The sequence below is a fragment of the Camelus dromedarius genome, chromosome 10, assembly GCF_036321535.1.
Source record: "Camelus dromedarius isolate mCamDro1 chromosome 10, mCamDro1.pat, whole genome shotgun sequence".
In the NCBI taxonomy this organism is placed as follows: Eukaryota; Metazoa; Chordata; class Mammalia; order Artiodactyla; family Camelidae; genus Camelus; species Camelus dromedarius.
This window is the reverse complement of record NC_087445.1, coordinates 4,958,549-4,974,364: the sequence shown is the minus strand read 5'-3', so window position 1 is coordinate 4,974,364 and position 15,816 is coordinate 4,958,549. Positions and strand designations below refer to the sequence as shown.

The following is a 15,816-nucleotide window of genomic DNA, read 5'->3' as shown; positions in this document are numbered from 1 at the left end:
TGGTATCCAAGGTGGGTCCTGGAACCATTCCCTCTAGGATACTGACAGATGACTGACTACATCACTATTCTTAGGAAATATAATCTAATGTATTTAAAGGTAAAGGACCATGATACATAATACAGGTAACTTATCCTCAAATGATTTTGTAAAAAAATGTTAAGTATTTATTCATGCATACAGCACTGACAATTTCCAAGCAGCAGAACTAGAATCATTCTTATAAACTCCTATTGAGTTCTGTTTCCTGACCAATCTCCATCTTTACATCTGCAATGATCACAATAGATATTTTTAATGCGGATCCTAAGCCATGAAGAATAAATTACATTCAGCATACTTTGTTTTTAATGGACATGGAAATATACAGATCATAAAAGAAAGGTTTCTATCAAAATATACTTTAAATTATAAACTTAATATTAATCTAGGCAATTGTACACCTCTATGAACACTCACTCCCCAAAGAATCCAAACGGTTGATTTTAGTATACTTTCTGTTATGTAAGGAACACGTTCCATACAGAATATAAATTCTCCTAGCCTGGATCCTGTGTTTTCACCTGAATCAAGTCCAGCACCAGCAACTCACAGTTACCCAACATTTTTGGCCTTGAACATGACAGCCTGCACTGTTTCTCTTCTTGGTCGTTTCTTGAGGCCAGGAGGCATCCTGTCTAGATTGGCTACTTTGACAATTTTGCCAAAGCCTGCCTTGGTGATCACATTTGGTGATAATGAAACTGGTCCTATGTCTGCTATGAAGATAGAAATCTCCTTCCAGTATCTCAGAGTCTATCTCCAGAGAGTCAAACACTCGGTATACCCCAATGGTGATGTAGCATTTCAAGACAAAAAGGCCCAAGCTGACAAAAGTTTAGTGAATCCCCGCCACCCCCAAAAGGCACTAAACACTTGAAAAATGAAGGAGTTAATCAGACGTTTTCCTACAGATACTAAAATGGTCCCCTCTACCACTTAATAAAGCGAAATACCAAGTATCTAGCCATCTGGAAGTGCTGTGAAATCCTGAAAACTCACCTGCCACTTAACTTCTCAACATTAACACGGCAATAATTTTTTACCTTTTTGCAATTCAGTAACGATTTTTGTCCATTTCCTCCAATTAACTGAAACCTAAGAATCATTACGTAAACAGTAATTCTTACCAAAAAGCCATCAGTTCTAAGATGACTTCCCCACCATTTTTGTGTCCCCAGAAGACTGCTGAAAGAGGAAAAGGTTGCCACTTCAGAGTCTCAGACCACTTCCCTGCAAACTGAGATTTCCTTAGACTTTAACATCTAAGTTAGAAAAGTTAGACAAAGTCTTCTGGTCAACCAGTGCAATCAAAGCAACATTGTTTTCCCCTTCAGTAGCTTAGTATCCACGGTCATCCACGATAAAAAGATGTGGGCAAGATAAATTAAATCTACCAATAGCTGTATCTATTTACCCAATTCTTGTTTTACAACTGTGTGTACAATTTATAAAGTTGACCAAAGACTGGAATTTATACCAACCTTAAAATTTTGATCTAGGTCATCTTCAGTTTCGGTTTCATTTTCAGCTTCTAAATCAATATCATCGTTGTCATCACTTTCATCTACTACGTCATCCACTGTGATACAAAACGTGCTATAAGTAGGTCAGAGGGAAGCACTCTACAACATGCACATCCAAAGGCAGAATGTTATACATAACACTGGAATTTCAATCACCAAAGGTAAAGTAAATGAAATTTCCTTATAAAAAATGCCTCTAAGGTTGTCCCAGGTGCTGAAAACCCTATGAGATAAAGTGAGAGTGCTTTAAAGTTTAGAAAAGCACTCTAAAAATGCATGGGTTTTTTTTTTTTTCACTAATGTTGTCAAGTTTCCAAAAATTAATAATGTCTTATGTTGCAACAGCCTGTATGAAACACCTTGTTTCCTATTTTATGATAAATTTCAATAACGCCTTTTACTCCCCCTTACAATTCATTTCTCATTTATTTCATGCACTGTGTTGTGTGCTGGGAATTTTTTAAGAGACGTGTAAATATATTCCCTACCCTCAGGGAGCTCATGAAGTTAAAGAGAGAAAAGAGCAACAATATAAAAGATATACATTAATGAAGGCGCAAATGAAGGCGCATAGCATACTTAAAATGCTATGGGAAAACAAGGGGTGGAATCAATCATTGCAAACTGCTTGGGGCCAAGCTTGTAAGTGATCACTTCACAAAACAGGTAATAATAAAGCAAGATCTTGAAGAAAAATATAGCAGCTTCCTGGGTAAACGTAAGAGTGTGTGAGTGTGGCTTTTAAGAAGAGGAAATGATAATGTGAAAATAAAGACTTGAGATGATGTCTTTGGAAAATGGTAAGTTAATCTTGGCTTGTGTGCTTGAAAAACTACTAAGAGAAACAAATAAAAATGAGAAAATGAAGGGTATGCTAGGCCACACAGTTTAGGTGTTTAAGCTATGGGAGATAAGCACTGGGGATTTTCAAGAGGAGAACGGTTTAACTAACGTTTTTCAAAAGATCACTCTGGCAGGTGTGAGAAAGGAAGCATATATGTGGAGGGGGACAAATTAATAGAGGAAAAGACAGTAACTGTCTGGACCAATACAGCAGTAATGGGGACAAAGAATGAATATGCATCAGAGAAATACTCCGTGAAAGGCCACAAGGGCTGTGGATGTGGAAGACACAAGGAAAGAACAGAAGTGCTCTCTGAGGGTACTCATGTAAGTAATGAGCGCATTAAAACAAAGAAGAGGATATTTTTAAAGCCTGTTTTTCTAAACCTTTATTTTTTCACTCTATTAAGAGGAATAATTGACAAATACATATTGAAAGCCTACAATGTGATAATTTGATATATATTGTAAAATGATTACCAAGATGAAGATAATTAACAGATCCATCACCTCACACAGTAACACTGTGAGCACATTGTGTGTGTGTGTGTGTGTGTGTGTGTGTGTGTGTGTGTGTGTGTGTGCGCGCATGCATGTGGGGAAAATGCTTAAGCTTTACTCTTGGAAACTTTTAAGTACACAATACAGTATTATTAACTATACTCACCATGCTGTACTACAGATCCTCAGAACTTAATCTTCCTAAAACTGAAGATCTATATGCCCTTTGATCTCATCACCCTCCCTATTTACCATTCTCCCAATCCTTGGAATCCAATGTTCTGTTTCTATGAAATCCAATGTTCTGTTTCTATGAAATCCAATATTTTTCTTCAAAGATTCTACATGTAAGTGATACCATACAGAATTTGTCTTTCTCTGACACGCTTCGCTTATCATACTGCCATAATGGCCTCCAGATTCACCCGTGTTGTCGCAAATAGTTGCATTTCCTTTTTTTATTGGCTGAATTTTATACATATGGGTATGCTGATGCCTCAGCTCAGAGACAGAGTGGCTCGGTAGACTCCACCTTCAGCAATGCAAATATTCCTGGATTTACAAAAGAATTCACCACAGAATTCTTTCAGGTTCCAAGCTCTCCTAGCATGTCTGTGGTTATTTCACTTACGCACAACTCTTCAGGAGCTTCTGTGTTGTTTAAAGCAAGATATATCTATGTCTCCATGAATCGTCCTGTTCAAGCACTTTCAGGGCTCCCACACAGTTATTTATTTTGCCCTGGTTGATCCTGTTTTTTGCTGCCATTGGTATGAAACACCCAGATGTGGCTGGTACAGCTGTCCCTTCATTCAGTTGTAACTTGTAAACCAGTGATTCCCAATCTTGTTCAAGTTACGACACTTAACCATTGATTTGATAAATTTATTTGATTTTATATATATATGAGAATCACTGTTCCTTTACCCGTTCATCCATGGAAGGACATTAAGGTAGTTTCCAAATGTTGAGTATGCAGAGATCTCTTTAAAATGATGATTTTTGAATATATACCCAGGAGTGAGTTTGCTGGTACGACAGTTCTGTTTTTAAATTTTTGAGGAACCTCCCTGCTCTTTCCCATATTAGCTGTACCATTTTACATCCCCACCAAAAAGTGTATAAGGGTTCTGGTTTCTCCAAATCCTTGCTATCTGCTCTCTCATCTTTTTGATAATAGCCATTCTAACAGGTGTAAGGTGATATCTCATTGTGATTTGCTTTGCATTTCCCTGATGATTAGTGATGTATACCATACACCTACTGACCATTTGTACATCATTCTTTGGGGAACTCTGCATGCAGAAACTTATTTGTAAGTACTTTGTTTTTGATGCTTCTGTAATGGGACTGCTTTGTTAATGTCTCTTTCAGACAGTTCATTATTAGTGTATACAAATGCAACTGATGGTTTGTATATTGATTTTATATCCTGTAACTGTACTTTATTCATTTATTAGTTCCAACAGTTATCGGTAGAGATGTTATAGCTTTCTGTATGTAAGATCATGTCATCTGCAGAGATAATTTCACTTCTTCCTTTCTGATTTGGATGGCTTTTGTGTCTATTTCTGCCCTAACTGCTACAGCTAGAATATCCAGCATTATGCCAATAGAACTGGTGAGAGTGGACATTCAGCTTTTGTTTTTCTGGGGCAGTCTTTCTCTCTCTTTCATTTCTAAAGGACAACTTTGATGGGTAAAGTAATCTTGATTGATATTATTTTTTGTTTGAGCAATTTGAACACTTCATCCCACTCTCTCCTGGCCTGCAAGGTTTCTGCTGAGAAATCTCCTAGTAGGCTTATCAGGATTACCTAGCAGGTAACTAGTCTTTTTTCTCTAGCTGCTTTCAAAATCCTCCCTTTGCCTTTGATTTTTAAGAGCTTGATTATAAATGTCTTGGTGAAGATCTCTTTGGGATGAATCTGTTCGGAGACCTTTGAGCTTATGTACCTAGACAGCCATATATCTCCCCACATTTGCTAAGTTTACAACCATTATTTCTTTAAATAAGTTTTCTGTTCCTTTCTCTCTTCTCCTTCTGAGACTCCCATTATACAGAAGTTGTTTCATTTGATGGTGTTCCATTATTCACATAGGCTTTCTTCACTCTTTTTCATTCTAGACTTTTTTTCTCTGACTGGAAATCTGCCTTCAAGTTCACAGCTTCTTTCTTCTGCTTGACTGAGCTTGATATCGAAGTTCTCTACTGCATGTTTCATTTCATTCATTGTATTCTTCAGGTCCAGAATTTGTTTGGTTCTTTTTATGACTTCCTTCCCTTCACTGAACTTCTCATTTTGTTCATGTATTGCTTTCCTAGGTTCATTGAGTTATTTGTCTTCTCTACAATCATCTGAGCTTCCTTAAAATAATTATACTGAATTATTCTTCAGGTAACTCACAGATCTCTAAGTTTAGCTACTGAAAAGTTACTGTGTTTTTGGTAGTGTCACGTGTCCCTGCTTTTCCATGTTTCTGGTAGTTTTGCACTGATGTCTGCACATTGGAGGATGCAGTCAACTCTTCCAGCCTTTCAGGACTAGCTTGGGAAGGGAACGACTTTCACCTGAAGATGACTGTGAGTAGCATGAAGCCTCTGTGCTTCCTTGGAAGGCACAGTGGTGGTGTCTTTATGCAGCTCCACCAGCTGAGGTCAACATCAGCACTGACCATAGGGGGTCTTCTGTTGCCAATACTATGGACGTCCTTAGGTGGCAGGGGTGGCTATGGCTACTGGGATCCTGAGGCAAAAAGATGCTGGGGTCTTCTTGTACTCTTTTTTTTTTTTTTTTTTTTTTGCCTATGGAAGTAAGTTCTAGACAAGGGGATCCCTCTTGGCACCTGGTCTGAACGCTTGCACTCAGAGCAGTGACAGAGCCAGCCAGGGTCCTACAATCAGGTACCTGTGGAACTACCTACCACAATGCCTGGGTTGCTGCAGCAGTTGCACTGGTGTCTAAGGTGCAAGACTATGGAGATCCCTCATAGAAATGAGGTCTGGAGCTCTGGGGCTCGCTGTAGTGACTCCAGCTGGGGGAATATGCTGCAGCAGCATGAGCCCACAGCAATAGCGCCATCCCCAAAAAGTAAATGCAGCAGGCAGGACTCCAAGCTGCTCTGTCAGCTCTGAATTCACTCTGGTGAAGACCTGGGAGACCTCAGCAACAAAGACTATAAACACCCACAGCAGTGAGCCTCGCTAGGGTTCTCCTGCTCTCCTTTTCTAGTGAGGGGAAACCCTCCTGGTGCCAGGCTGCTCTGGACTAGGGGATGGGGTGATGGCAATGAAACACTTCCTGTATTTTTCTACATGGCCAACCAACAGTTTTGAGCTCTGCAGAGTTTCTGATATTTCTTCAATGAAGTCCAGAGCTACCCCTGAGATATTTTCATCAGTTGGTAGTTGGTTATTTATTGTTTTTGCTGTATTTGCAGGGGAGATGAGCAATGGGACCTCTCACCCCTCCATCTTACTGATGTAACCTTCTTTAACCTCTTTATTACTTCTGTTTCCAGTGTGATTTATTATAGTGAAGATTATAAACTCCTCCCCACCCCCAAGTGTCTGTTCTCCTTTCCTTCATTTTAGTCACAGAACCTCTGAGTTTCAGCTAGAGGTTATAGATTCCAGCCTCTCTCACAGTAATTACAGCCATACAAGCTCCAGGTCACATTCTTTAAAAAGAAAATTGCCCTCTCCATTTTCTTTCATTGCCACTGTCCACATGCACATGAGGAAACCACCACAGGAGATGATGAAAACAATAAGGACCTTTTTCCTTTGATGACCTGGTGAACAGAGCCCCACTGTCCAGGATCACCTGCTCATCTTCTGGATGGACATGTGAAAATCTTGTCTTGTGGCAGTGTAGCAAAGGGCTCAGGAGGCAGCGCATCGGGTTCAAATCCTGGTTCCTCCATTTACTAATTACTTGACCTTGAGCAAGTTACGTAAGTTATTTGTGTCTCAGTTTCCTTGTCTATAAAATGGAGACACCCACGCATGGTGTTCTCATGAGCCTTAAAGGAGTTAACATATATAATGTGCCAGGCAAAGAGTATGTGCCATAAAAATGTCTGTTATTACTACTGTTGCTTGAGTGGTCCTGTACTGGGTCATTCTGTAAGAGCAGCTCAGTCTATCCTAAATAATAGTTACCAAATTGCTTTAAATTCTTTTGGAAATCAGAGCGCAAAAAATAGGTATTTATATTGCATATGCTAACCTGGGTCTATTTATGTCAACGTACTAACAGCAGTTATTCATGGATAAACAAGGGAAGAATTGACATTTGGAAAAAGAACTGTTAGGGAAAAAAAGAAAGGGGCTGAATTCACAAAAGCCTACTGCAAACAAGAATGATGACTCCTTGGACAGGAAGAAGGGAAAATGTAGTCCAGCATCAGACAGAAAATATGTTCTCAATTTTTAATCAAACCTTTCAAATATTTTCCTTTATATGGTATTTTTCCTCTGGTTTCACACTCCAGATGTGAATGCCATATAGCTTAGGGTGTCTGAGATCTTCTTTTTTTATTGCAATGATCTATTCTTGTACCATCATCAATTATTACAGCTTAACCTCACAATTAAAATTAGAGAATAAAAATCATCCTTCTTGTTAGTTTTCAAAATGTCCTTGGCTCATTCACAGTAAAAACAAAAATACTTGAAAAACATAAATGTCTACCAATAGGAAACTAGTTAGATAAATTATACTCTGTACGACATAATAATTAAAAGGCATGAGTCAGCACTTTCTGTAAGGTTTTGGAAAGTATATTCCAAGGGGTTTACTTTATTGGTGCTACTGCCCCATGAATGTGATTTACCTTCCTTTAGTGTCTTCTAGCTGTTCTTGCTTTTTGTTGATACACACATATACCTACATGTATACACACATACACATGGCACACAAAGGAAAGCTGCTGAATTTTATTATCTTATAAATAGTACTTCATTGAACTTTTATTTGGTTTAAGACCAAAATCATTTTATAATTGATTTGCTCAGATTTTCTACATAAACAGTAATATCTTCAACAGACACTGATAAACTTTATCTCACTCTTTGAGTGATTAAAAACTATTCTTTCCCTGTCTTACTGGCTAAAGAGAATGTTAACTAATAATGGTTGAGAGAGGCATTCTTTCACACTTCATAACTATTCGTGATACTGGCTACTAATTTGAGTTAGATAATACTCAGCTTGCTTGGGAAATATTCCTGGATTCCTTAAGAAATTTTATCTGGAACTAACTAATTATTTTTATCAAAACTCTTCATGGTACTTATTAAGATAATCATTGGTTTCTTTCTTTGATCTATTGATAAATTTTAATTATAGTCTCAATATTACAATAAACTTATTTTCTTAAAGATAATCCTTGCTTTGCCAAGGTGCCCTATACATGCAAAACACTGCTCAATTCAATTTGCTAGTATTTTAGATTTTTACATTTATTTTCACAAGTGACAATGATCTATCTGTAGGTTGTTTCAGGTTATTCTTACTAGGTTTTGATTTCAGCATCATACTAGCTTCTAAACTTTCTCTTTTTTTCCCTATGCTCTGGAAAATAAAGCATAGGAAAATTTCTTGAAAGTTGAGAGAGCTAATCTATAAAGTCACTGCTGTTTGGTGTCTTCACTGAAGGCAACTTGACTGCATATTCAGTTGCAGGTTTTCTACTATTTAAGTCAATTTTAGTCATTCATATTTCCCTAAAATATTGTCCATTTCAATCATATTTTCAAATGTACTAACAGGAGTTATCTTTAGCATCCACTTAGATTGGCTGGATATCCTCTATTTAATTTGCCAAGAACATAGAGGTGTATTAAAATCGCCCACTAACGCTGTGTTTCTAACAATTTCTCCTTGTCATTTGAATGATTATACCTTTATCTTTGTTCTAATATTTGGCACACTTGTTATTATCTAGCGTGTAGAAAATCATCTTTGCTGTCTTGCTTTAAACATTTTGTTCTGTTCTTATACTTTGTAGGGTAGTAATAAGGTCTTCCCCAACTTTTTTGAGCTGGGAATCACAGACACACATTTGCCAATCAATCCATTTACTTTCAAGCTTTCCAACTTGTTGCTTTAAAGTTTCCAGGATGTATCACCTACTTAAAATTTTGTTTTAACCCAATCTGAGAGTCCCTTTCTCCTAATAGGAGCATTTTATCCATTTAGATATCTCATTACTAAAATTGATTTGCTTGTTCTTGCTTTGTATTTGGTGCTTTCAGGATTTTGTGTATCTATGAAATTTTCTTGCTTTGCTATAGCAGCAGTGGATGGATCCCTTCAAAAAATGTTTCCAAGAAAAAACATACATAATTTTATATAAAATTTCAAAGGGTTCACAGTCTCTGAAGACCATCCATGGATTCCTATGGTTCAACAGATCCCAGCCTAAGGGCTCTGTTCTAGATGTTACTTTTACATTTCAAAACACATGTTTGGGCCACTATTTCTATAATTATCATTTTAGAAATGCAAGAATACTATGTTAAGAAATCTATGAATATATATTTTAGTCTTTGGGTAAAAGACCCAGTTTGTTATAATAATATATTATATACCACTTGTCAAAAGTTAGTTGATATATTCCAAAATGACAGTATGACATCTGTTTAACATTACATAATTAACAATTTGTAATATTATATGCAATTATTCTACCATGTCTTCTGCATTCTTGACATCTTAATTCATCACTGGGCTGGCTGGAGTAATTACTTCAGGAAGAGTCCCTGAGCGATATGCTTCTGCACCCTTGTACATCTAAGACTATGTTGCCTTCACATATGGATGGCAACTAATAAGGGTTTAGAAATCTTGAGTCAGAACCCTTTTCCTTCAGATCTCAATAGATGCTGCCTCACTGTCTTTTGGCACTTAATGCTCAAGAGAGCAAGTCTCGAGGCCAGCTTCATCAACAAATGCTAAATGCACGTTTACTATGTCTCATGCAATCTAACAGATACTGAGGATAAAATGAAAGAAAAAAACAACAGTCCTATCCTCATGGGACTTACAGGCTAGCTGGGGAAGGTAAAAAGTAATGAAGCTTGTGATAAATGTAATGCAGCCTGATATGTAAGAAAATATCAGAAGGCAGAAAGAGGGTATTTTCCTTGTGTCTATGGAGTTGCTATTAGAACCCTTCTCTCACATTTTAATTGTGCAAGCTTGTTAGTCAATGTAAGTTTCCATTTCTAGTTCACTGACCCATCAGTCTGAAATGAGACACAAAGGGAGCCCTGGGAACAATATTACCTCTGTCTTTTTTCCCCGTGTTTGATATACTCACTGTACTACAAATCAGCTTACTCTGTCTCAGTGAGTATTCTGGACACTGAATAAAGAACGCTTTCCCAGTGTTACTACCCGCCGTACATAGAGAAGTCTCACCGGCTTTCTACTGGTTAGACCATCACGTAAACCCCCATAAACCTACATTAGGAGAAAAAGAAATTCCAACATCTCCCTGATTGTCCCTCCAAATTAGCTGCTAGTGGCGCTCACCCTGGAGCCAGAGATACTGTATTTCACAGAAAGATGAGTAGAGAGGTGGTGCTCCTCCTAAATCTATTCACGTCTCCACCATGTTTCCTGCATGTTCTATGCTTATTCTACGAGAATGGTCCTTTTAGCTAGTTTTCAGATTCAGACAAATTTTCCCTTATTTTTAAAGTCCAGTATAGTACAGGGAAATATATTCACTCTCTTGCAGTAACTTACAGTAAAAAAGAATATGAAAATGAATAGATGTATTTTCACGTATGACTGAAGCATTGTGCTGTACACCAGAAACTGACACAACATTGTAAACTGACTACACTTCAATATAATATTTTATATATATATATATATCTCAAGTCTGTTGGTAATTTTAAAGGTAATGAAAGAAGAAAGGATTAGACCATGGTTTCACTTAGCAGTTTTAATCAAGTCTCAGACTCAGTCTTAGACTTTTAAGCCCTTCCAAGGAAATTTCTGCATAATGCATTTCGCTATTTTATGCAAACTAAACTTGTACTTTAATAATTAAATACTTTAGAAATTAAATCATAACAGTGTACTCTGTGATATATACCAAAGATAAATCTGTACCAAGGATAATACACTAATTATTAATTACTTGAAAATTCTCTTAAATCACTTACTTCAAATAATTGCTTTGAATATAAATAAAATAACTTTTTTTCAAAAAAGTGATCAATTATTTATATGAACTATAAAATAATGTTCCTATGTGGTGTTTAAAGTTTTTCATAATTAACATTTATACATGCAGCACATCCCACATTACTTCCCTTAATAACTCAATCTCAATTTCTTACATTTAAAAAAATATTTATTAACTAAATATAATGTGAAAGTTTATTATGTCCGTTAAGGCCTTCTTTGCTAGGGAGATGCAACAAGCAAAAATAAAGTAGACAGTCATACGATTCCGATAACCACTGAAATCCAGCAGCGAGCATGTGGTCCTACCTTCAGGGGGTAAACTGTAGAGCTGGGCCACAGGTCCAGTCACAGGAATAACTGGTAACTGGAAATGGAAAGAACTTTTAATTGTTGGGAGTGGCAGGCGATTTTTAGGGAAACACTTCCTCATGATCAGACTGGAGGTGTTAACAAGAGGATCGAGGGTCCTGACAGCCAAACATTCCTGTTTTTTAAGAAAAGAAAAAAAAAAAATAGATAATGTGCCTTTGATGAATAACTGACCCAATTTTACATTGCTTCAGAAAGTAATACATTAATATTTTCAAGAGGCAAACATCACAAAAACCAGTATTTTTAAGGTAATTATAAAAAAGCTTTGACTAATCAGAAGTATCTCTTGGTAAGTAAGAACCTCACACGGCAAATTTAGTAGTAATTTTCCTTAAATATTTTAACAAGCAGAAATCAGTACCATCTTCGGTACCAGAAGTCACAAAAGTACTATGTAATATCTATGAGTGACTTTAAGGGGCCATTTAGCAAGCCTAAGGCATAAAATAAAAAAGAAAATTTAAGGGAAGAAGAAAAAAGAAAAGAACCAAGAAGGATAGTAAGAAATTAAGAAAGCTGTAAAAAAATAAAAAAGGAACATGCTTTTGGTTGAGCCTTTCTCAGAATTCTATCATTTATCATGCAACAGCACCCCTAATGAGTTGGCTGTTCAACTTATGAATAGGCTGAATATCGATATCACAATTTTAAGTTTTAAGAGTTTAATCTGCTATCCTGGTATCTAATTTTGAGAAGGGCTAGTGGATAGGGGATTTAAAACTATTCCATGTAACAGAGCTATTATTACTGACAATTGACATTTAAATGGCACTTTGATACCCTGTGAAGTTTTCAATATGAATCTTCACATCTGACCTGTCAAAACAGATGAGAAATGAAGGCTCAGAAATGTGAAGTGGTGTAAACAAAGTCACTCAATTCTTCCTCACATATCAAATATCCACCACTGTCTCTATTAGGAATAATAAAAATGATTGATCTAGAAAAGAAAAGCTAAGAGTAAACATAAAACGTGTGCTCGTTTATCTTAACTACTGTCTTGTGGAAAGAGATTATTGTTGTATGTAACACCAAGAGGGCACAACCAAGATGGTCAGCTGGAATTTTCAAAAATACAGATTTCTTCCTAATAATTATAGCCTTCCAAAAACAAAAGGGTTAAACTGCAATATCCCCAGTTCCCATAACTGACAGTCTGCCACAGACGCTAGAAAGAATCCTGCTAAAGATATTGTCAAGAAGGCATAAGACGGCTGGCAGAACTAGAATCCCTAACTTCAGGTTTCACTTTTGTAACTTCGCAATTTTTTTTATTTATTTATTTATTTATTTATTTATTTATTTATTTATTTATTTATTTATTTATTTATTTATTTATTTTTTAAGAGGAACTATTTTTATTTTTTATTTTATTTTTGTTTTTTTTGGGGGGGGTAATTAGGTTTGTTTACTTATTTATTCTTAGAGGAGGTACTGAGGATTGAACCCAGGACCTTATGCATGCTAAGCATGCGTTCTACCACTTGAGCTATACCTCTCCACTGTACCTTTGTTATTTTTAAATGTTCTATCCAGAAGGAAGACATTGAGAACACTTGCAAACAAGTATAACTACTTAACCAGCGATAAAGAGTTCATGAATACGTATGAGGGGGACATACAAAACTGAATACAGCCAAGTGCACATCTTAGAAAACATGGCTATATGGAATCCCTTACTACCCATGTATAGATTTATACATTTTCCTTTTATCTATGGGAAAAAAATATCATATTGCAGAGATGTGCACTGAGCACTTTCTCCAACTCAGTCTGAGGTCACATGTGGGAAATGATTGTGCCTTTTGGGATTTTGCGATTTTTAAAAATATATTTATCATACTTTTTGAGTATTTTTAGAAATCTTAAATTTTCTTAAAAACCAAATCCTATCATTAATAATCTCAGTAATAGAAAGAAAATTAAAAACTCACTTGTGAAGTGTTATAAAGGATTTTCATCCCATTGGCATCAATAAATGCTTTTCTTCCCAACTTGATGTTTGTAACACTTTTCAAACTCTGTAAAATTCCTTTCCGAATGAGCATGTTCCTATGCCGATTATCATGGCGATGCCAATCTACATAAATTGTTAAAAGGACTTGGACATATCCTCTGTCTACAGCTCTCCTGGCATTTGTTTCTTCAACAAAAGAAAATCAAGAAAGAGTATTTCTTAAATAACAAGAGACAGTGGTAGAATAAATCAAATTAAAAATATAACCACAATACTGTAATGAATTCTTATCATTCTTTTTTTCAAAAAAAAAAAAATACGGCAACCACATATTTAAATATTATTTTATCTAACAACACAAATATGACAAGTTCCAGATAGCAAATTACAATTTTCCAGAAACCCGCCCATTTACTGTTTTGTGGTTAATAAATATCAAAATATCTTTAATACAATTAAGGCCATATTTTTAAACGTAATACTAACAAAACTTTCATATATTTTAAAACTAATGAATATACTGTCTTTGACTATACCAAATGGAATGTATAACCCTTTAACTTACTAGCTGTGAATATGATTTTGTTAAAAGCCACTATCATTATTGCAACTTCTATTACAAACTTTGTGTCCACTGAAATTAACTCCATTGGATTGTACCTCCTATTACAAATTTTATGTGTTTCTATTGAAATTCATTATTTTAAATTTTAATTAACCCCCACATTTATATAAATATCCATGCTATCACAAAGCTAAATTTAAAATACTTAAACAACTTTTTAGTAAGTGAAATGTAAGAAACATTATATGATTAGAAGATAGTGCTTTCTGGTTCTTAATTTTTTAATGTATGAAAACTACATCAAAACTTTTTTGTAAACATTCCATTTTATTGGGGTAAAATTAACAGAAATAAATTCACAAATATGATTTATTTTATTATTTTAAAATGTTAATGTTTAAAATTTTTAACCAAAAGGGTACATTTCACTAAGATGGGAGCAAGGGAATCATATTATAGTAACATCCTGAGACACCCAGCGCCACATGGGTGGGCCAACTGTAAGGGTGCAAGATGATGTGGAATACCAACCCACCTGAGGTTGCTTAGTTACAGGGAAATGCCAATCTCCTCCTCATCTAAGTTTACGTATAAAATGACCCTTGGCTTGGGGCATGGACACTAAGATAATGTAACAGTAGCGCTGGGCTGCTTTTAGCTGCTGGAATTACTAGTTTCTAAGTGTGCTAACACATACCTAAAACATAAAGACACTGAGATCAACAAACTTATTAATGCCCTCTCATAAATTATGTACTGGCATTAGTGAGCTGGAGGAAACTCACGGCGGGCGGGGTGGGGTGTTTCTTCTGTAAAAGGTTTAATACCTCTACTGTATCTGGAAGAGCTAGTCTGCTATAAGGCTGTGACTATCTACAAAATCAGTTAAACAGTTTTGACTAACAATAGTTTTAGGTATTTTAAATGAATATACACACTTTGTTTATACCAGGTGGGATATACAATTTAGCTTACCAGCTTTTAAGTATTATTAGTAATACTTAAAAGATATGACTATCATAATGTCAATGTCATAATGACTATTAAAAGACATTGTGATCACTGGAACTCCTGTTACAAACTGTGTTTCCACTGTAATTCCCAACAGCCTAAATGGTATTTATGAGAAATACTTAAATTCTCTGTTAAAGATCGAATAAGAAACTTGCCCACAACTGGAAAACAGATGTCGGGTGACATCCTAAGAGAAGTGAACACAGCCATCTGCAATCTAGGGTCGTTCTGTCAGTTACTTTTTTACCTAATGGAGTAAACAGATATTTGCCTACCATCCTCCTCTGAAGGAGAGGAAGGGAGGAAGTAAAAGAAAGATTACTCTTTAAAACTGAAGATACCGGCATTTCTGTCATTTTAGGCTAATTAATTTCTATAAAATACTTGAAACTTAAGAGAGTTCAGTTTTTACTGATTTAGAATTACTGACTTCGTCATCTGTGATTCTTGAAAATTAGTAAGCTGTAATAAGAGTTTAGTTTTAATAGCTATTTTAATCTGAAGATTAACTTTAAAATTAGTATGGGCATTGATTTAAATAATTTGAACAACAAGGCAAGGCAAGTACATCAAAGCAAGGCTATAAATATCATTTGAAATTAATCCAAGTATTCTAATCTTGGTCTAAAGTTTATCACATCATATATGAAAATAAAGCTACATGGCTAATCTAATTGAATACCACATATTTCATTTCAAAGACAAAACTGTTAGCTGAATTTTATACACTCTAGTATATAATACTCATACCCAAGGTAATTTTTTTAATTTAATAAATCATTACCAAGT

At 35.6% G+C, this 15,816-nt stretch overlaps 1 protein-coding gene across 3 annotated transcripts in view; it reads right to left on the bottom strand.

The window, feature by feature from the left end:
• The window catches only part of AGTPBP1 (ATP/GTP binding carboxypeptidase 1), a 133,348-nt gene that overhangs the window by 65,660 nt on the left and 51,872 nt on the right, over positions 1 to 15,816 (bottom strand). For all 3 annotated transcript variants that reach the window (XM_031447163.2, XM_010974875.3, XM_031447164.2), the window contains exons 10-12: positions 13,426 to 13,634; positions 11,426 to 11,603; positions 1,524 to 1,621 (exon numbers count right to left, since the gene is read on the bottom strand). In XM_031447163.2, coding sequence (XP_031303023.1) covers positions 1,524 to 1,621; positions 11,426 to 11,603; positions 13,426 to 13,634 — 485 coding nt within the window. The remainder of the gene's footprint in view (positions 1 to 1,523; positions 1,622 to 11,425; positions 11,604 to 13,425; positions 13,635 to 15,816) is intronic.